This window comes from Gopherus evgoodei, chromosome 2, assembly GCF_007399415.2.
Source record: "Gopherus evgoodei ecotype Sinaloan lineage chromosome 2, rGopEvg1_v1.p, whole genome shotgun sequence".
Classification (NCBI taxonomy): Eukaryota; Metazoa; Chordata; order Testudines; family Testudinidae; genus Gopherus; species Gopherus evgoodei.
Genome location: NC_044323.1, coordinates 25,108,921 through 25,131,630, shown reverse-complemented (window position 1 = coordinate 25,131,630; position 22,710 = coordinate 25,108,921). Strand labels below are relative to the sequence as shown.

General features: G+C 40.7%; 1 protein-coding gene across 1 annotated transcript; it reads left to right on the top strand.

The window, feature by feature from the left end:
* Positions 1 to 12,203: 12,203 nt before the first annotated feature.
* On the top strand, positions 12,204 to 20,782 carry KLF6 (Kruppel like factor 6). The gene is made up of 4 exons (XM_030550143.1): positions 12,204 to 12,717; positions 15,506 to 16,079; positions 17,914 to 18,037; positions 18,325 to 20,782. The coding sequence occupies exons 1-4, from the start codon at positions 12,616 to 12,618 to the stop codon at positions 18,374 to 18,376; spliced, it is 852 nt and encodes a 283-aa protein (XP_030406003.1). The 5' UTR covers positions 12,204 to 12,615; the 3' UTR covers positions 18,377 to 20,782.
* Positions 20,783 to 22,710: the final 1,928 nt, after the last annotated feature.

The following is a 22,710-nucleotide window of genomic DNA, read 5'->3' as shown; positions in this document are numbered from 1 at the left end:
TGAATCTTGTTACAGCTACCCAGCCCTTTGAAGCCTCAAGATTAGGCTACTGTGACAGTGCACTCTACTTGGAGCTACACTATGGACCGTTCAGAAGCAAGAGCTAGTGCAGAATGCTGCTGCCTGATTATTAAGCAAAGTTTCATGAAGGGAACACATGACACCAGTACTCCATGACCTGTAGGGACTCTCTGTTTACTGCTGGTGCAAGTGCATGGTATTGTTTTCAGTGGCGGAGGTGACCACTATTAAAGAGACCCTGTCTCACCTGTGCGTGATACTGCTGTAGTTATAACTCACACAAGTGCTCAAACTAGTGCTCTGTTATTTTAAACTAGAGGAAGCTGACAGCAGGACATTGTCCGTGAGGGGTCCTTCACATTGGCCTCCTAGCACGCTACAAGGCCCAGCTTGTGTCTCAGGCATTTGATAAACGGGAAGGTTAAAGGTGGCTGGGTGATGTGATATTTTACTTGGGCAATTATTATTTCTATTGTTGATTTGCAAAGTCCCAACTCAGGCATTTATTTGCAATTATTTGTATTTAGGAATTTTCTATTTTTGTCTCATTTTAAGCCATGTAACAGCCCCTATAGCATTGTCTGCTACTGTATAAATCTCAGGGAAAAAAAGACAAACAAATGATGCATTGCAGTTGAAGGAGGCAGGGCAATGACCTTATTTTAATCACTTGTATATAAACACCATTAGTTTACTGATCTCTGAGAACATGTAATCATGCACTCTCTTGCTGCACATTCCCATTTTATCCAGACAATTCCTTGAAATATGTAGATAGTGTTAAGATCCTGCTATGAAAAATAATTATTTCCTCCACGTTTCTTCGGTGCATGTATTTCCTGGGATCTATCTTGTGGTTAAGATACTGGACTGGGATTTAGGAGTTCTGGGTTCAGTTCCAAACTCATCCATTGACCACCTAGGTGACGTTGAGAAAGTAACTTAATTCTTTGGTGTTTCAGATCTCCATCCATAACATGAGGATAATAGTATTTCCTTTTTCCTGCCTTTTGTCTGTTTTCTCCATTTAGAATGCAAGACTTGTCAGGGAAAGGAGTGTCTGGCAACATACTTTTACAGTGCCTAACACAATGGCCTTCCCTGTCAGTTGAGGGCTCTAGGTCTAGATTCACTGTCATAAAAACGAAATATTAAAAATTAGCCACTGAATATACTTACGGAAACATTTATAAAACTGAGAAATGCATAATAATTATTAATATTTTGGACCTTGAAATAATTAGCTGCAGGAATACACCATACAGGGCCCACTTAGCCCTAACTAATGTCATGTTTAACATAATCTTTTAGGGTCAGGGGCTGTTGTTTATTATATGTTCATACAGCACCTAGCACAATGGGGCCCAATGTGGTTGTGGCTTATAGATGCTAACATAATATAAACATTCAGCAAGCACTTAGCTCCACTGGAACTACTCACAAATCAAGTTACTCGTGTGTGTAATGAATGTTTACAGGGTTTGTGGCTAGTCTTTTTCATATGTGAAATGTTTTGGATCAGATAACTTCCACAGTAATTTTGATAGATTCTGGCTTCAGGTGGAGAATACACAAGAAGTGTAGACAAACTCTTCAAACAAAGATCCTGTTTTCCTGAATATATCCCTAACAAAAAAAAAATGTACCAAAAATACAGACAGAGCTACAGCATATAGGCAGAATTATCTCTAAACAGTGTGTTCTTTCCCAGTAGCCATCAGCAATCTTTCAGAACAGAAGTGTGATTTAGTCACTAGATATTAAATCAGATGATACTAGAAAAACATCAGCTGGTTAAAGATTTTTTTTTTCTGAATTTAAAGCAACAAGGAAATGCATTTATGCTTCAAATAATCTAATTGTCTAGTTCCATCATGCTTCTCAATCCATGATTTCTAAATTAAGGCCAAGTGACATTAAAACATATTTCCACATGAATCATTTTCACAAGCCCATAGAGAAAAGGATAGATTTAGGTTTTTATATATGAATATTAAATTAATTGTTTCCTCTTGAAAATAATCACTTGCCTGATGTATTTCCTCCAGTGTTTACTCTCAACAAACACTCACTTAAAATGCAGGGAATTTCCACCTGTCAAAAACCATCTAGAAATTGTTTCTTCTAACAATGAAGGGAAGGGCGGGAAGCATATACCCAGTGGAGGCTGGTGACAGCTGAAAGTGGGTAGGCCAAACTGACATGTGACGTTACTGTACACTCACAGCCAATTTACAGCAGCAGGTGAAGATCATATAGCATCTAGCTCAAAAGAAGATAGGCAACGCTTTCCTAAAGATCCTCTAAGGACCCATGCCCTTCCGAGAAATTACCTACAGGGAAAAGGACACAGCTTTAAGAAGGCTCATGAAATTGCCAGCTAGGAAATGAAAAATAAAATGAATAAAGGCTCCATAAGGCTGTAGATTCAAATGAAGCGGGTTAGTAGTCTGGTTGCATCCAAAAGCCAGTCAAGATGGTTTTATGATTAAGGCACTCCACTGGGAGTCAGGAGATCTGCGTTCATTTCTTGCCTGTGTGACTTTGAGCCAGTCACTTGATATTTTTATGCCTCAATTCCCCAACTCAATAACGAGGATAATAACCCCTCCCTCCCTCCCCCCCCCACCTTCTGCAGAATGTAAGCTCTTTGGGGAAGGAACTGTCTCTTGGTATGTGTCAGTACAGTGTCTAGGCCCACGTCCAGACTAACCCGCGGCATCGGCAGGTTAAAATCGATTGCTCGGGGATCGATATATCGCGTCTAGTCTGGACGCAGTGTATCGATCCCCGAGCGCGCTTACATCGATTCCGGAACTCCATCAACGCGGAGTTCCGGAATCGACACGGAGAGCCGCGGACATCGATGCCGCGCCGTCCAGACTGGTGAGTACCTCGATTTTAGAAATTCGACTTCAGCTATGTTATTCCCGTAGCTGAAGTTGCGTATCTAAAATCGATTTTAATACCTAGTCTGGATGTGGCCTAGCACAATGGATCCTCAAGGATAGTTGAGGACTCTAAGTGCTACTGTAATAGAAAGAAATAATAATACCAGACACTATATGTATTTAGGGAAGCATCTATCTCGCTCATGTATTTATGAAGATTAGAAGTGCATCATAAAAGGAATAATTAATACATTAATTGGGACCTTAATCTCAGTTGTGGAATCTAGGTGCTACCATAACATAAATAGTAATACTTTACTCAGAGTAACCATGCAGTTGGCATTTTACCTGTCAATCCAGAATAATTCCACCAAGTCACTCCCTTACTATTTCTTTTTTCCCTCTTGAGCTTTTGAAGCCAATGGAGTTGCTCTGCATTTACACCAGTGTAAATGAGATCAGAAGCATCTACTCTTTAACGTCAACTGTGTTTGTTCTTTATAGCCCAAAGAAGAGAATGTTACTATAAGGACACATTTTATTTTACATCTACATTAGAATTTGTATTTAATTTTGCAGCTTTTGTTGAGAGGGGAAAAACCAGAGCTGCCGCACACTTTGCATAATGAGGAGAGACACAGCCAGAATGCTCTGTGGTGTGCTGTGATGCAAAAGCCACATGCAAAGTTGTGAGGACAAGGAAGACCATCTCATACCTTGTGAATAGCAAGGATTTCTATTGCTGCAGCAGTAGTTTTTTAACCTGTTATGAAAAGGTGTATTGCATCAAAAGGAATTTACTCATGACAAAAATTACAATCTTCATCTTGAGGGGTCATAGTCATAGATATTAGAGTCGTAAAATATCTCTTGGGTCACGTAGTTCATCCCGTGTATAACTATGTGACTCTAATCAGAGATGTCCACAGTCTTCATTGTTTCCCTGTCTAGTCTTACCTTGACTACTTTCCAGTGATGGCAATTTCACAATCACCCCAAGCAAATAATTCCATTGTGTAATTGGCATCACTGGCATGAAATATTTCTTTACATTCTTCTTTTGGTGATCCAGGCTATGGTCTAACTCAACAAGGTTTCATGAGCCTCACTTGGACAGGCACAAGCAACTATTGAGACAGTCCAGGTGTACTCAGTAGCCTTCTGGTCTCACACTGCTTAGGAAAACAATCAACCTGACTTCTGGCTCCCTCCCTCACTGGTTGCAGAATTTTCCTGTATTTCCATTCTTAGTTTAGTGGTGTATTAACTAGGGGGCATTAATAGTAGCTTGCGAAGGCGTAAGGGAAAAAGCAGCTGCATTAAAATTCAAAAAATACTCCATATGGGTGAAGAACCAGTGCAATCCAGGGTCTCCAGTTCCCTCTGTCTGTCAGGCCAAACTTTCGAACCCTCATTTTGCAGTGGTTCCAAACTCTTCTGAAAGCAGTCTGAGAGGTCTGTATTATTGAAGCATCAGTGTCCTGGCATCAGGATGGTTCCAGCTGCATACATTCTATATTTCTTTAGGGAATGTTTGCTTACCTTGAGGTTAATGTCTCCTCTAAAGGTGATTTGCAAAGAAAGTTTGCTTTCTTTTCTTTTCTTTTTTTAAACTCATTGCTGTATCCAAAAAACTGAAAGTCTCCCCTGACCCATTGCCACTGGAAACTATTTTCACATTAGAAATGTAGGTCTTGTCTACACTGGAAGAATCTAGGGACAACTGGAGAACTAGTAGGATTATGACATCACAGATACCAAGGACGCAAAACCTGATAAATTTAAAGAAGATATGATTTTTATTCATATTGTTTAACTCTTTAAAATAGTTTGTGAGCCAACTACTGGAGCTCACTTTTCTGTGTTTTAGAAGCTGCCAGAAACACACCAGAGTAGCCATATATATGTGGTTAGGCTTTACATGTTTATATTTGATTAGGGCTATTGGTATTTATTTAGGGTTATTTGATACCCAGCCATGCCCTTGTGATTTCTTCATATTAATCTTGTTGTGTAAAGGGAAAAAGACACAACAGGTTTGTTTGTTAACATCTATTTCATTCAACACGTAGATGAAATCCTCTCATTGTTAAGTAATCAACACCGTAAATCTTTCGATTAAACTCCTGAACCACATTTCTGAGTCATCCAAAAGAGACTGACAGAAAAACAAGTAAGATGTGAGATTTGACATTTCTGAGATTTCAAATCAAAAATGCAGAAAAAAACAAAGTAAATAAATAACTCGACATTTCAGGTCATCTTTATCCACCATAAAGTACTAAAAAAGGCACAACCCCTTTTTTATTTTTCCTTTACATGTCACTTTCAAAGCAAAACTCAACAATTTTTTTCTCAGTTCTGGCTAATCACAGAAAACCACCTATACTGAAAAGAAAAAGCTATTTTGGTACATCTTCACTGCACAGTTAACCCAAGCTCTTACCGAGGTTATCTCCCAGCTCCTCCTACCATCCACAAAGACAAACCTCAGGGTAGTCAATAGGCGGACCACGGGCCAAATCCAGATTGCCGGATGCTTTTGAATGGACCGTGAAATCTTTTTATTTACATACTATTATCCTTATTATTATTTTTGTATTCCTTCTTCTGGAGTCTGGACCTTGACCAAGAAATTTGCACCCTGACAAAAAATAATTGATTACCCCTACCATGTTTGAATGCTTTAAACCCTGGCTAGATTACTTGGCTAGAGCTCAGGCACTGCTTTCACTCAGGCTGAAACCCGCCTGCTTTGCAGGGAGGATGTATGCAAAAATCACTCGAGTGCTGGCAGTCCTCTCACAACCTTCCAACAATTCTCTCAAAAGGACTAACAAAATCTCACACAATTGGCAGAGAAAGAATCCTAGAGAATCTCAGCACCAAGAACCTTGGGATAGGCCCCTAGACATACACAGGCAACAGTGAAGGAGGACAAAATAATGTGGGTATAGCTTTGTTATGGAACTACTTGCATCCTGGCTAGCAGAGGCAGATTAAGGTTCCTGGGACCCTGGCCAGAGCAAATGGAGGCCCCTCCCCACCTCCCCCCTTCTGTCCCTTCTGTCTGTGGCCACGCCCATAGCCCCAGTCCTTTCTGCCCCTTCCCTGAGGCCCACCCATTCCACCCAGGATCCCCCCCCCCCACTGCAGCCCCACAACCCCTTTTGCTCCTTTCTGTGCTCCCCCTGCTGCAGTCCCAAGACAAGAGAAAGCTCTGTAACTGCACCACGGCCCCGGGGCCACAGCGGGGAGTGAGAGCTCCTCCAGTCGCAAGACCACAGCAGGGGTGTGGATGCTGGGGCTTCCCCTGCCACCCCTGTGTTTCTGCAGGGTACCAGCGTTGGGGCGCTGGGACTTCTCCTGCCTTGCCTGGCGCTTCTGCTGGAGAGCAGAGCTTCCCCTGCCGCCCCGCAGCTTCTGCCGGAGACAGAGTCGTGGGCCGCTGGGGAAGGGGAGGCTTCCCCTGTTCCATGCCTCCTGCCAGGAACAGGGTCGGGGACTGCTGGTGAAAGGGGGCCTTCCCCCACCCAGTGCTGCTGCTGCGGAGCGGGGTTGGGGCATGGGGGCTTTCCCAGCCCCACCTGCCTGGCGGCCAGGGCTCCCAGCTTCTGCCACTTGTGGCAGATTTTTTTTCCAGGGGCCCCTCAGCTGGCCAGGGCCCCTGGACACAGGCCCTGTGGGCCCAGTGGCTAATCCAACACTGTTGGATAGGCTAATTGGAGGCCAGTCAAACGACTTGGCTATGCCATGAAGACATACCTATCATTACATTTCTACCAGACAAGGTTAGATTGGGTGCTCAGCTGTGTCTCATGAGTTTGGCAGAAGATAAGCCAGTTTCAGATTGCTGCTTGAGCTGACGTATAATGCTGACCCTCATCTGTATACACTAAGATCTGAGAGTGGACCATGGAAAGTCTATGTTGACAGATCTCAATTTTTCAGACTGATGAGTATTTCTTTCTTTTTTGAATCCAACAAGGACTCTAACACCTACAAGACTATATTGTCCAAATGGATTTAAATGTTTCAAAATTTAATGTAGATGACCAGAATCAGACTTCCTAACCTGGGTTTGGGGTTCAAACTCACCAGCATAGCTTTATGCATGAGCTGTCCATTGAACTAGGCATAGGATTGGACCCTCTGTCTCTAAGTATTTTCAGTTTTAGTGCTATAACTGGGATATTAGTTAAGTCTCAAGGACACCCGGACTGGCTCCCAAAAATGTTGCTTTCTCTTTGGTTACTTGTGCATGTCCAAATGTGGCAAAATAAGAATCTATCTAATTATAGGTGCAAATAAGAGCAGAATTTGCAAGCTCACGTTTTTGGCTCAATGCAGGGTAACAGGGTGAAATTCTCTGGCTTATGCTATACAAGGTCAGACCTAAAGATCTAATGGTCCCTTCTGGCCTTAAAATCTGTGAATTTTGGACCATAGTTTTTAAAAAATGTCTATTTTTCCTTACTTTTAGGTTACTACTTCCTGTTCTACTTACAATAGCTAATAAAATACTTTCCTCCCCTTTGGTTAATCCTTAGACGTATTTATAGCTTGTCTTGTTACATACTTAGTCATCTCTTCTGTAAGTTTCCCAAAGTCAGGTCGGATTCACCAAACCTCTTCCTTACTCTCTTTTTGTTACTATTATTTGCAATCTCTGCAATTAAACTCTGTCTTTGGCATTTGTCTAAGGCCTACAATGGCAAGCAAATCTCTAAATATGAGCTCCCTGGTGTGACATAGGAAGAATAACCCCATCTCTGGCCTACATGTAACACTTCTATTTATGTATTCTAATAGAGCATTCACACTATCTGTGGTAGAATCACATTTCATGCTAGTTTTCAGTTTAGGGAATTACCACCCGTGCCATAGGTCATATAAGTAAGTCATATCTTTGCAACCAACCACCTTTTTTACATATTCCCAGTGAAATACCTGTACATTAACCCTAATCTAACTACAATGTATTAATTTCTTCCGATTTCTTCTAACCTCTTTGTATCCAGTTGTAGATTAAGTATTTTCAGAAGTATCATTACCCCGAGCATTACATAGCATACAAAGCGAGTATATATGTTCTCTACACATATATGAACTTACTGAGGACAGAACAGGTGCTCTTCCTGTGTCATGCACAAACACCTGGAGAAACTGATTTGCTAACTGCAGGGCAAGATCGCAGAAAGTTATGCACGCTCCCAGTGAAGAAAAGTTTTCCAGGCACAAAACTTTATCATTACTATATTTGATGTGTTTGATGGAGCAATACCACCACCAAAATTTAATTTTAAAATAAATGTGAATGCATATTAAGTCATGGGACAAAAACCGAATCAGAATGCACAGAACATTTTTCTGCACATGCTTAAAAGTCCCTCTGAGGTGAACTGTCAGTGTTGGCAGACCTATGGATTTTGTTCTGATTCATAACTTTATCCACAGACATACCTACTTCACAGCTATTGTGTGTCATTTTGAGCAAGGAACTGAAATTTGAAATAATTCTATGCCTTTTAATAGCCTTGATTATTGTTAGGAATGATGCAGACAGTAGTGGAGCAGTGTGATGTGCACATTTGCACAAGAACACTCCTATCCAGAACTATATGCAAATACTCACACATGGACTTTACAGACTGCAGTAGTCACAGCCCAGAAAGTTATGCACTTGCCTAAGTCTGTGAGTTCAAGGATAAACTTAGGGATGTTAAGCTCACTGCTAGATCATTGCCCCAGCTAAAAACAATGTTGCGATCCTGATCAATTTTTTCAGTGAGAATGTTTTTTTTCTTTCAAGTGTGGTTTTTAAGATTGGTTCACATTTTGGATTCTACATTTTTATTATGTCCCTGTGATTTAAAAAACAAAACATATCTTTTTTTTATGGCAATTGTCATCATGAAGAAAGTCTTTTGGACTAAGTTGTAATAAACTTAAGTTACTTAAGATTCTTCCATCGTTCCCACACTCAAACACCTCCATTGCCTCTGCATTCATGTCAAGAATATGGCATGATTTCAAAACTGCCCTCATTTTTAGTCTCTTCAGTGGACTTCTTCCGATTATCATGGACCTTACCTCTCAGCTCCCGTCCCTGCTATGCCAACCCTTGCTCCATTCCCTTACTCTACCCTAGACACTATTGGCGCAAGAGCCTTCTGGTATCTGGAACAGTCTTAGTATATTGCTCCACCTCACTGACTTACTATCTTGCTACAATTCTCATTTTAAAATGTATTGGGTAACATTCTGACTCCTACTGATGTCAATGGAGCCATGAACCTACCCACTTTTTCTATCCATTAACCATACCGTTTACGCTGTCTCCCTCTGCTATTTATGATTAAACTCTGTTAATAAAGTTGCAACCTGGAACCAAAATATTTAATGACAAACATGCCAATTTTTTGCAGGCATCTAATTTTTATAATGGCACAGCAAAAGCCAACATTTTATTAAAGTGTAATTTAAGACAATTTTTAGTGCAACACAGTTATGTCCGTGCTGTGCCATTTTTTTTTTTCACACCTTGGCAGTGAACATAATACAGCTTGCACCCACCACAGGTTTGCAGATGAAGTGCATGCACATGGAAACATTAGTTGTTACAAATATTGAGATTTTTTTTGCCCATTTTTAAAAGCACCTGTCTATCAATTTACCATTGCTCCCCCTCGCTGGGCAATATTTGGGGTTCAGGTTGTATAAAAACAGCTAAATAAAATAAGGTTCCAATTCTGTGATGAGCCGTCCTCTACAGCAAATTCCATTGATTTCAATGAGGTTTCATGGGGGCGCAGGTCTCTGTGACATTCAATAACTAGAAATTTAGCAAGATGCAAAGAGAGATTGGACATTCACATGGATAACAAGAATATCTAGAGTTATAATAGCTAATGCTAATAAATATTGGAAGAAATACTAAACCTCTTGCTTTAGGCATTAAACTAATCTTATTTAAGGGGCAGATTATCCAACATCCACTTAATCCAAGGTTTCTTGCTCTTTCTTCTGAAGCATCTGGCTATATCTAGTACCTGTCACAATCAGAACCAGGACTGAATGAACCCCAGGTCTGATCCAATATGGCATACTGGCTATATATTCATTTGAAGCACACAAGAGGATCAGAGCTTAAAGGTCCACAAGCACAGCTGCCCTCACTTAGATATGATTCTTTTGTATTCACTTAACTTCTCTGAACACATAATACCACCTTAGTTCACTCCAAGTATTCTTGGTTTCCCTCAGGAAAAAACAGTCTGATTATTTCAGGTTCACTATTTGGCAATTTTTTTTTCTAGGATCACCAGATTGCTGGTTTATGAAGGGCTTGGCTATTGGGAAGTTTTCTGAATTGTGGCGCTTTTGTATCTGAAGATCACTTGATCACCTGAAGAAGGAGAAAGAAATCTCAGTGACTTAAGTGCACATCTATAGCTAACTAGCCTGGCCACCAGCTACAGCAAAATTGGTGGAGAAATATTAATTTAGTCAGAAATGATAGATGGGAGATATCATAATAGGAACATCAGTGGAAAGAAGCCACTTAGTCTTAGAAAAAAATACACTGGAAGTGCTCATCCCAAGCTTTGGACACCCCTTTAAAGTTTAAAATCCACATTTTTAAAAACATACACATCAAGTCCTTTAAAATTATTGCCACTGCACCTCCACTCATAATAAAATCTGGGCCTAAACACAAAGCTGTCCCATGCCAATAACTATCATCCCTTCCCACAAATATTACAGAAAAGAGATGCACCTTGTGCAGAAGGCTAACATATCCAGGCTGAGGCAGAGCAAGTCTTGTTCCATGGACTTGTTCCATGGACAACAGACCCTTTCTGCAGAAAGCCCTGCCAGCAGCTCCCTCAGTTATATTTTGAAGGTAGGGTTGCCAATTTTGGTTGGACATATTCCTGGAGGCTTTTTCATCGCACAACATAATCTTTAATTAGATTAATCTTTAATTCCTGGAAACTCCAGGACAATCCTGGAGGGTTGGCAACCCTGAAAGCAGGAGCACCAACACCTGGGATGATTGCAATTACAGCAATAGGGCACAACGGTTGGACAGAGAGGGAATCTGCCAGAGTGTTGCCAATGCTGGTGACAGCTGAGACTTTTCTTCAAGCCCCAGCTCTTGCTGTTCACTGATTTTGAGGCTCTCATATTTCATTTTTTTCTTTGTAAAGGGGCAGTCTTCAAGTTTTTCTCTTGAATACCTGACCCAGGTGCAGCCCAAAGGCTCAGAAACCAGAGGCAAATAAAAGGAATCCAACATTTATTTTAAAAACCTCATCATTTTAGGGCTCTGCCTTGGCATTCCCCAGCACTTGGCGTGGCAATCGGGCTTTCAGGTGATCTACTCCGACCCATTTAAAATGTTAAACATCAAGGACAACCCCGGATCCTGAACCCGCAGCCCCAGCCGGACGCACCGTAGGCGAAAGGGGGAACCGCACCGGGGTTTGCACTAGGCACAACGGGCCGGTAAGAAGCCCTCGAGAGATGACGGGGAAGCGCCCCGCTAGGGGGGAGGAATTAACCCAGCCCGGGCTCCGCTAGCGGAACAGAAACGCCAAGGGCGGGACGCTGCTGCCCCGGGGGCTGCACCGCACCAGGCACGGCCGCCCGCGGGGAGCGCTAGAGAGCCAGCCCCGAGGCTGGGACTGGCGGAGCGGCCGCACCGCTACACGGGGCTCGGGGGGGTCTATTTTGTAGCTTCGCTACAGCGTGGGGACCCGTCGCGGCAGGGTCCCGGGGGGCTCCCGCCCTGCCACCCCATTCACGCCAGAGCGTCCCTGCCACTCGGGGCTCTGCGCACACACGAGCGGCCATCGCACAGGCATTGCTGGCTGTAGCTTTCCGCAGGCTGCTCTCCCTGCGCAGCTCAGCAGCGCCCCTAGCACCTATCCACGGCACTAGCCCTTCCTCCCCACCCCCACCCAGCACCACGAGCAAAACACTCCGGCTTCATGTTCTCTCTCAAGCCCGCATCGTCTGCTTTATATACCCTGCTAAAAATAGCCTGCCGTCTAGCCCACCAATCAGGACTGGGCGAATTTCGAATCGCGCCAATAGCATGAGCCGTCACGGAGAGGCTTGGTCACGCCAGGAGGGACCGAGATGCCTCCTGCAAAGCGATTGGGCTGATCTGACATCATTGGAACGCGGTGTAACGAGTTGGTGGAAGAGATTGGGCAGTGCTCCGAGCCGGCGTAATAGGATCACGAGGGGAGGGGGGAGGGAGTAGAGGAGAGGGAGGGGGAGAGGAGCGAGGAGGCGGAGGCTGTAGCTGTGACTGTGGCCAAGGAGAGCTTAGAACAGGGAAGTTTTGCAGGGGGTTACATTTGCAGTCAGCTCAGTGTTTGCAAATATTGTGCAGGCTCCTGAGCAAGTGTCCTCTGCGAGCCACAGGAGAGTAGAGCAGCGGCAGCATTTGGATACTTTGTTAATTGCTGTGCAATTACATTTTGCATGAAACTTTGCTTCTTTTTTTTTCTTCCCAATTTCCAAAAGGAATTAATATTTTTTTTTGTATTTTTTTCTTCTCTGGAGTAAAGGGGGGGTTGGAAACAGACTATATATTGACACCCCCCCTCCCCTCACACACCTCCTCTGCCCATAGAGGAGGCATCTGGATTTTTGTAACTAGAATTGACTTTGTTGTTGCAATTTAGACATGGATGTTCTCCCAATGTGCAGCATCTTCCAGGAACTCCAGATTGTGCACGACACTGGTTACTTCTCAGCTTTGCCATCTCTGGAGGAATATTGGCAACAGGTAAACGAGGATGTTGTTGTTGTTGTTGTTGTTGGTTGTTAAGCCACATTAAAGGATAAGTGGATAAAAATGCCAAAGTGTCATCCGGGCATTTGGGGAGAATGCAATGGAGATATTAACAAAAGTTTTGAAGCAGATGTTTTGATTTTTTTTAATTGTGAGGTTTTTTTAATTAAATGTTTTTCTGAGTGCAACTGAGTTTCTCTTTTTTAATGCATTCCCTATTATGAAAGGGACTGTCAGTTGAGAAAACGGAGGCCGATGTGTTTGAATGCGTTTTCCGTGTTTTGGTTTTTTGTTTCTTTTTATTTTTTTGCGGGGGATCTCATCAAAAACAGCAACGACCAGAGTGAAATCCAAACTTCTGAGCTTTGCTTTCGCGTGATCCAGTGCAGTCCCTGGCGAAAGTTTTATGCCTGTATCAGGTCCAAACTCTACAGCTGGATCTTGTCATCTGAACTCCCCCTCCCCCTTATTTGCCAAGAATTGTTTTTCGCCCCATGGTGTGTTTTGGGGGTTTGTTTTGTTTTGGTGGAGGGGGGGCTACTAGTTTGAAGACGTTGCTAATGTAGAGGATTCGCGAAGCAGTCAATCCTGCTTTACCTGCTACCCTCGTTGTTGACTAGCCAAAAAAAAATCTTTTTTGCACAACCAATGAGTTGTCAGTCATATGACAGCGATCCTGTTTTGCTAATTGCTTCGAGTCTTAGTTTGGGAGGAGGAAGATCTGGGGCTTCTTGCCTTTAATGGACATGTTGTGGTTTTTTTCCCCTTCTGTCCCAGTAATTGGATTGCCTGAGATGAGATTGCCTTTGACATTTTTGCATTGTCTTGCTTTTTATTGGAGGGGAGGGGGTTGTTTACTATACTCTCTGTGGTGATGTTTGCTTTTAACAAATAGAATTACCAGATCAAATACTGCTTGTTTGTATGAAAGACAAGAAACGCTTTAGGAAGGTTGAAATCCAAAGTGTTACAACCGTCACATGCCTGCTAATTGTATGCAATTCCCCCCCGCCCCCCCCCAAAAGAAGCAGCTTCAACAGTACGTGACTGAAATTGATCTAAGTAGTTTCTTCAAGCATTTGGGATTTTGGCAAAGAGCCAGAACTGGTTCCCAGTAGCTTTCAGACGCATTTAAACTCACAGAGTGCTTCATTTTGGTCCCCATTGCTAATCTACATAATGAGAAATTTAAATTAGCCAGAAAAATATTAGTTTAACAAGATTTTAATAAATGCCCTTTTGTGTTTCCTTGGAAGATCAATACTTTGTTATGCTGTGTCTTAATGCCTTTTTAAAATGTGCACTGCGAAACTGTTGTCCGGTGATAGGCAAAGACATAAATATTGATTGTGTGTGGCTTTTCCTTCCTCTTTCCTTCCATTTTTGACCACGCTATCAGTGACATGCGACCCAGTTCAGTTGAGTGGTGTTGGTGAGGGACCTCCAGACCATAACAAACCGTCCTTAGGTGGAGAGTTGGAGGGGTAAAAATGTAACAAATTGGATTGTCTCTGCTTGCAAGACTGTTTTGGGAGGGATAATCTTGATAAAATAAGTGCATTTTTTAACAGAAACTTAGTAAGTAGGAGCTGTCAATAAGGGTAGATCCACCATGTAGTACTTCCACACGGATAACTAACTTATAGTGGAAAACAAAAACCCATCAGCACAAGATTTCCTACCATTTTCTTCCCCTCAGTTTGAAATTGTAAAAGGAGAATGCTGATGGCTGCAGTTTTAATCACTTGGAAGATTCTCTTCCCCTCTATTATTATTATTTTTTGGTGGGGTAATTACATGTCCCATTGCATGTATATTTGAACAGAGTACTTTCTTGGCTGATGGTCAGAATTTTAAAAGGAAGTCTCTTTTGGCATTAGGTGAAAGAAATAGAGATGACTCATACAGTTGCACTCTTGGCCAGTAGATAAAGTTCTTGTTCATTGTGGGACTCCCAGCAGGACTTTAGAGTAATTTCCCTTTCTCCTTTACAATAGCACATTACTATTCTGGAACTTTTCCCCCTTTCTGTTATTGAAGTTCCTTATGTTATTCGGACCACTAATAGGAAGCAGCTAAAGTTATGTGGTGTGCATGCCAATGCACTTGGAATTGACATTCTTTGAAAGACTAGTAGGTCGAGTTCTCACACACAGGAAATGGGTGGTTATCTGCAGTTCCATTGATGGCCCCCGAATACGGATTGTCAGCTACTTGCAGCCATCCTAGAATGTGGCTTTGTTTTGTGACACAGCACTTGAGTTTTTAACTGCGTGTCAGCACACTGTTGTATACAGCCCTGTAGCTGTGCTTGGTCCCAGAGCTAATTTTGGTCCCTTTAGCCTCATGTTTATGTGAGAGTGATACAAAATGACTTGATGCAAAATGAAAAAAATTAATAAAAGCCCATTAGAAAGTGTAAAGAAGCCTGATTAAAATGTGCTACATTTTACAGTGATTTCAATACTAGTCTTCTTAAAATATGAATTTTGTGATGGGGATTATAATTTGACTAACTCATTAGAACACTATTTGGAAAATGTTGACTGACTTACACCTTTAGCATAGCGTTTGAACTCTTGCCCAGTTCTTGAAAACTTCAGTTCCTTTTACTGCAACAATCACCTGGTTATGGCTGGAATATCCTCTAATTTGTAAGGCACCTAGCAATTTCAAATACCCTACTTTCTAGCATGCTGTTTGAAATTTAAAGCTCAACTCTCCTTTTTTAAAACTATTTTATAAAATGTTTTTTCTTTTTCTTTTCTTTTTTCTTTGGTAGACCTGTTTAGAGCTGGAACGATATCTTCAAAGTGAACCCTGCTATGTATCTGCATCTGAAATTAAATTTGATAGCCAAGAGGATCTCTGGACCAAAATTATTCTGGCACGTGAGAAAAAGGAGGAATCTGAACTGAAGACTACATGTATTCCAAAAGAGGACAGTCCTAGTAGCCAGAACTTAGAGACCAACAGTTTGAATTCTGATGTAAGCAGTGAGTCTTCAGACAGCTCTGAGGAACTTTCACCTACTACTAAATTTACCTCTGATCCTATAAGTGATGTTTTAGCCAATTCAGGAAACTTAAGTTCATCTGTCACTTCTACTCCCCCTTCTTCTCCTGAGTTGAGCAAGGAAACTTCCTCTCAGCTATGGAATTGTATGCCAGGTGAATTGCATTCACCAGGTAAAATTCGTACCGGTACCATTGGAAAGACTGCAGAAAAAGGTGCCCCAGTCAATGGCGATTCTTCACCGGATGGCCGGAGACGTGTCCATAGGTGTCACTTCAATGGTTGCAGGAAAGTTTACACCAAAAGTTCACATCTGAAAGCACATCAGCGCACTCATACAGGTTAGTAACCTTGTGTCTGTTAGGAGTTGGAGACTACAGTAGGAAATACCCTGACGGCAGTGTTGTCATAACATTACATAATCACTGGGTGAAAGCCCAGGGATTGAAAGATGATTCAATTATACCAGAGGTTTACCAGAACGAAAGACATCACTTCCTCATTCTCTTCATAAGCTGAGTTGAAGCCTCTTGAGTACAAAGATACTTTGGTGTAGACTGGTCTTCTATCACAGATGAATGGTTTCCATTTGCTAATTAGATAGTGCTGAAGAAGTTGCGGAATTATTTAATCTTTGAAAAACTCCTTAAGTAATTTAGACAGCAGATTTACTTTGCTGACCGTTTTAAAAACAAAAGTAAATTGAGACTTTCTCCCAAAAGTGGGGATTTCACATAATGTAACTGTAAGTGGGGGTAGATGCTTTCATAGGAAGAAGTGTTACTGGACTCTTCTACACCAAGGTCTATTAAGTTAATACAGTCAAGGCCTGTGGCTGTTAAGTATAACTGCAAATGTGCACTGATTGTATTATAATAAAAAATACTTTTATGTGTACTAGTTTAAGCAAAAATCTTTGAAGACCAAACAATGTACCAGTCCTTCTGACATAAAACCAGACTGGACATAGAAGTATGTATCACTTATTTCATGGTTTCACTTAAAATGCTATAGTGTTTTTTTTATATTATTATTATTAGTTTATTATTTTATTACTCTGAAACATAGACTTTAAAAAATCAATATATGAGGTTGTTATGAAAGAGAGTAAAGTGACTAGGCATTCCAGGGCCTGCATAATTTTTTTTTATGGTGGTAGTAGCTAGCACGGTTACTTTTATTTTTTAACATTAATATTCTACAGCCCTTGATGTCTGAAGTTAGAGATGTAGAGCAACTGGCTGGCTCACCAGTCACTGCTTAAGGAAAGGAGCAATGTTCTGCATCCTTAGTGTGCCAGTCAAGGGGTTATTCTCCAGGAATGCCAAATGTTTTTCATGAGGTAAGGGAGAAGATAGGAATTCAAAAGGAAGGAAATTACTCTGATTCACTAGCTCAGCATTCCTAATATTTTTTCCATTTGTGGAAGTCATTTAGCTGACTCATATGCTCCCATTCTCATGTGGAAGTGAAATAAAACAAGGCACTTTCAAAAAAGAGGAAAGAGCAATTTCCATTTAGGTTCCAGTGAAGACTGTAAATAACTGCTAGCTGCATAACTGTGGCAGAATTTTTGCCATGGTTGTTTCATGACTGGAACTATTCCTATGAATTGCTGGTAGTATTTCCCCTCAAATGTTAACTGAAATCAGCAGCTTTCAAACTGGTAGTTGTGATTTTTTTTTTTTTCCTTGCGCTTCACCTAGTATATCTGGGTCAGCATGAAAAGGTACCATTTTGTGCAAATTACCTGTGGGACAGTGGACTTTGAAGCAAAACAGTAACCTAATTATATCAGTGAATCAAAACATTCCTGGGCCAGATTCTACCATCCTGGCTCATCTTGACATGAAGTTAATGGGACTACTCCTGGAGTAAAGTACTACTCCTAGATGAACAAGGATGATAGTATCCGGCCCTTAACTAGATTTCTCTGTATTCAAACTGTACTTATCAACTTCTTTCAATTAGGGTACCTTTTGTTTTAAACATAGTGATGTTACAGATAAGTAAGAATCTTAATGATTCTTCAAGCTTCTGCCACCTACATTGTCAAAAACACTGAACTGTTCTGATTGAAAATGGGTTTCCTTGTTTTTTATATATAAACAATGAATATTGTCTCATTAATTTTGAGTGAAGTAATGGATAATCTATAATATGCTTTATTTATAGGAGAAAAGCCTTACCGATGTTCATGGGAAGGGTGTGAGTGGCGTTTTGCAAGAAGTGATGAGTTAACCAGACACTTCAGAAAGCACACTGGTGCCAAGCCTTTTAAATGTAGTCACTGTGACAGGTATGTGAATGAAACGGAGCTTTTTTTTTTTTTTTTATAAACAAAGTTATTTATAATGCTTGGTGAGAAGCAGGTCTAGGTGATATTTTTTGTTATAGAAGATTCATTCATAAAGAAACTGATGAACAAAATGCTTCAGTGAAAATTAATACTATTCTCTTTTGAGGGACTATTACATTTTCACAATTAAAAACATCCTGTTGCATTAATGACCTGGAGTGTAGCTTGAGTAATGCATAGCAATGAAAATGGAGTAATGTAAAACCCAACTTTCCTTTCCTTTGCAGGTGTTTTTCCAGGTCTGACCACCTGGCCCTTCACATGAAGCGACACCTCTGAATGGGTCAAGAGGTGAATCCTGTGGGCTAAGCGGCTTCAGGGTTGAACAGCCTTGAAAGGAGGGATGCGTGTTCCAGCCAAAGCATGCCATTTTGCACCCTACCCAGTTGCCTCCAGGACCTCTCTTTCTTGAAGGTCTTTTGAGGGCTAATAAGTCACGTAAGAAACGGCATGGCAACCGTGGTGCGTGATGTTTGGGGTTTCCTGGACTCATACACTGGTACCTAACCTTCTGAGTGGCTCCTAAGCCTTTGCCGTGAGCATGTGCACTGAGAATGTTAATGATTGGGTGACTGTTTGTTACTGAGGATCTATTGATAACTGTATGCTGAGGCACATTTTTTTTCTTCTGGTTGTTTTATAACTGTGAGAGAAAAAAGTAGTCTGAATGTTTTGTATGTGAGGAATATACTGCAAGATGGGACGACCACCAATCATTTCCAAGGGGTGGGGGGAGGGGTGTCTGCACCTTTTAGAGGGAAAAAAATGGAGAGGAGAAGGAAAAGACAAAAAAAAGTCAGGACGCGAGAGTGGAGATGGGGGAGCCCCCCTTTCCTGTATGAGAGGAGCTTTAGGTGTCTGATGCAGCTATTAAACGTGCAATGTGTCAAGTAGCTTGTTTTACTTGCTACAGAGCTCATTTGTAATCCATTGTATAAGCTGTGTATTTACAAATATAACACAACTATAACTTTTCATTATAATACAAAGGTTATTGCATGGTTCTGGGGAACTATATGCTTTTCCATTCTTTAATCAGGACTGCAGTTTTGATTCCAGTTAAGAGCAGCTAAAATACAATTGGTCTAATGTTACATATGTTTGGAACCTGAATAATTTTTTCGGTTGGGTGGATAAAACCACTATAGGTTAGAAACTGATTTTTCTCATGCAGCTAATTTTTCTCTTATTTATGCCTTGAGGACTAATTTCTGGTTTTCTAGCTGTTTAATGCACTGTTGACCTTAATAATGGTGCCTTATGCAAGTGACCCTCTCTTGCAGGGGGTCTTATACAGGGGTATGGGTGATGCATGCTTTATTAAGGCTCCTTTTTCACCTGGCATTGTACTGTATCAAATGAATGATAGGCGGTGGTGGTGGGGAAAAAGGCTACTTCCAGGGTCCTCCTTCACAAAGACAAATATAGAGAAAAGTCCATCATGTCAGTATAGTATTTGTTTAACTTAGAGAATTTGACTGTGTTACAGTATAATGCATACAGCAATTGAATACCTGACCAGTTCTGCCACCTTGAGACTTTTTTATATTGACCTTGCACAACAATTGTGTATATACACACCCCAGCTGTACTTAATATGTAACGTTTCATGCATATTAAAGATACAGAAGTATTAAAAGATGTATTTGCTTAAAAGGCACAAGTTTCACATCTATATATCTAGCTATCTGTTGGTAATACAGAAAGAAACTATAATACTTTTTTAAAAGTGGGCAGAAAAATTCTTGTGTATGTATATTTGTGTGTACAGTCTGTGTTTGTGTGTATATATAGATAATATATAAATATTTTTAAAAGAAAAAAATTGGAACATGTAGCTAGAAAATACAATAGCCTGTGAAGATTCCCCTCACCCCCACCCCACCCCAATATGGCCATAAAGGAGGCAAAGAAATGAAAGATACAGCTATTTAAAATCTAGCATTTTTAGAGGCTTTACCTTTAGCATAACAGCTTACTAAAGGCTTTTTTGGCATTGAGTCCTTCTCAGACTGCTGACTGGGTTTTGTAGTTATTGGCTTGTCTGGAATAGCATATCTGTGGCCATTAAAATGGCATGGGACTGAATATTAGCACACTAAAAGAATGCTATCTGGGTTCAGATGACATACAGTCAGATTTTGGCCTTCAAGTTTATTGGAGGATCTGAAAGTGAGCTAGTTACAGTAGGGGTTGAATTCTAATTTTAAGTAATTCAGCTAAAATGAAGACATAAGGCTATTTTCTCCTAGATTAGAAATAGTTTGTCCAAAACTTTTTTTAAAACCAGCTCACCATCCACTGATGCAGTTAACCATGTGACTTTTGTGGGGGCGTGGGGGGTGTCTTGCTTACTATGCTAATATTTTGGCAGATCTTCCAGGAAATGAGTGTGTAGATAAGTGGTTTAAAAAAAAAAGTATATGCAAATTATCTGGTTCTAAGGCACTCACAGGCCTAAATTCTCATTTCATTTTTGTATTAAAATGCCTGAAAATGCACTTTTTTTTTTTTTTTGCAAAAACAAAACAACAAAAATCCCAGAAAATGGATTTACTGTTTTTCTGTTTTAAAAAATAAAAATCCTTGTTTGCAGTGCTCTTATGCTTAGCCATAATAATTCTGATCAACAAGAAGGTAAACAAAAAAAACAACAACTTGCACTGGCTTGTCTCAATTGTGAAATACCATCAGACTTGTTTGGATGGGGTGAGGCTTTGTGCCAGATGTCAAATGCCTGTAATTTTTCCAAATAAGCAAGTACATTCTGTTCAGGTGATAACTGAGCCTCAATCAAGCTGAATAAATAAAAATAAAAAAAATATTGCTTGAAATTTAAGACAAAAATGTTTCTATTAGTGAAATTTCTTTTTTTGTTTTTGAAGCACCCTGTTATCTAAAGAATCTCTTTGTAAGATTTTTGTAAAAATGTTTTGTTTTACAAGATTTTATTTGAAATTGTTTTTTGCAAGATTGTTATATTTCTGTATGAATGTATTTTTTATTGGAATAACATAAAAAAGAAATTCTTATCAGCAACACTCGTCTGGTTCTCTTTTTCTCTGATCTAAAGATAACTTAATTTTATTGTATGATTATTACATTAACCTATTCACTTCCCCTTGGGTCAGCTATTCTTGGGTATCTCTAGTCACATCATCCTATATTAGAAAGCCAGCAGAATAACCTTGTTCAGCTTTCAACCAGAAATTATTACATATCTTTTATTGTCAAGTCAAGCAAAAATATATGCTTTGACCATATTTGGGAAAACGACATTTGATTAATCCTCTTCCATCTGAATGGAAGAATTAGAGTAACTGGCTTAGGGTGCAGAACTTGTATGCATTTTACCCCAGTATTCTATCATCTTTATTCTTAAGTGAACACACAAAATACCGGCTCTGCTGTGTAAAGTAGGGTAGAGTAGCGGTGACCTGATGAGATGGAACAATCTGTGGAATGAACTCAGGGAGGGGAAGTGAACAAAGTTTTCCTTTCTCCTGGCCCTCTCCCATGGGTTTATTTGCTTTATTGGTGGTTTGGCCCATGTGTCAGTGATCTTCAATCAATGAGACTTTTTATCTTTCCTGTGAGCTACAGTCTTTCAAATCAATGGCTCTTTAGAGCATGTCAAACGTACACTTGCTTTGGATACATGCACAGTTCATTTTGATGTGTGTCTATATGTGACCTCCACCAATTTAAACTTAAACATAGAGTAAAACAGAGCAGGAAAGATTGCAATGGTATGTGGGAAGGAACTGACTGAGTGCAGCCCAAATTGTCTGAATGTTTATTACTTTTCAATTAGACATGGTCTAAAACTCATACTGGGGAGAAATAGTAATAATAAAATAAAAATTAATAATAATTGGAGATACATATATCTTCTAAAACTGGAAGGGACTCTGAAAGGTCATTGAGTCCAGACCCCTGCTTTCACTAGCAGGACCAAGTACTGATTTTTGCCCCAGATCCCTTAGTGGTCTCAAGAATTGAACTCAAAACCCTGGGTTTAGCAGGCTAATGCGCAAACCACTGAGCTATGCCTTCCCCTAGTAGTTGCATATTGTGGGTAAAATAAAACAAGGATGAGATTAGGTTGTCCAGGCACACACAGGGGACCCTGCCCCAGTCCCAAACAGGCTGATACGTAGCAATGGGTTTAGAAATAGATCTGACAAGAGGTAGGAGATACCCCAATGGCAACAAGACCAATTTATGGCCTGAAATAGATGCAGGGGCTGATGGTATTGGAATAATGAATTCCACGCCCACTCCATCTGTTTAGTGCCTTAAACAAATCCTGGTTGCTTAGGCTTTATGCAGGCTGGATTCATTTTACCATACATTTTGTGAATGATCCTATAGAGAGAAAGTATTGTTAAGATTTGAGAGCTGGCTTCGGGAGCTAGCTCTGTCCCATACTTTCAGTCACTTAATCTTTGTTTTTTAACGACTTCCTTTCTCTCACCCTTGGTGTCTTGCCTACTTAGATAATAAAATCTTCAGGTCTGGGGTTGTCTCTCTGTGTTTGTACCGTGACTATCCTAATGGGGGTCCTTATCTTAACCGGGGCTCCTAGGTGCTACTGCAATACAGAGCTCATG

Excerpts from the sequence above, each read along its gene's own strand:
- KLF6 (XM_030550143.1), top strand. The coding sequence starts at position 12,616 with ATGGATGTTCTCCCAATGTGCAGCATCTTCCAGGAACTCCAGATTGTG. Across the intron at positions 12,718-15,505 it reads TGGAGGAATATTGGCAACAG|ACCTGTTTAGAGCTGGAACG; the intron begins GTAAACGAGGAT and ends TTTCTTTGGTAG. Across the intron at positions 16,080-17,913 it reads ACATCAGCGCACTCATACAG|GAGAAAAGCCTTACCGATGT; the intron begins GTTAGTAACCTT and ends CTTTATTTATAG.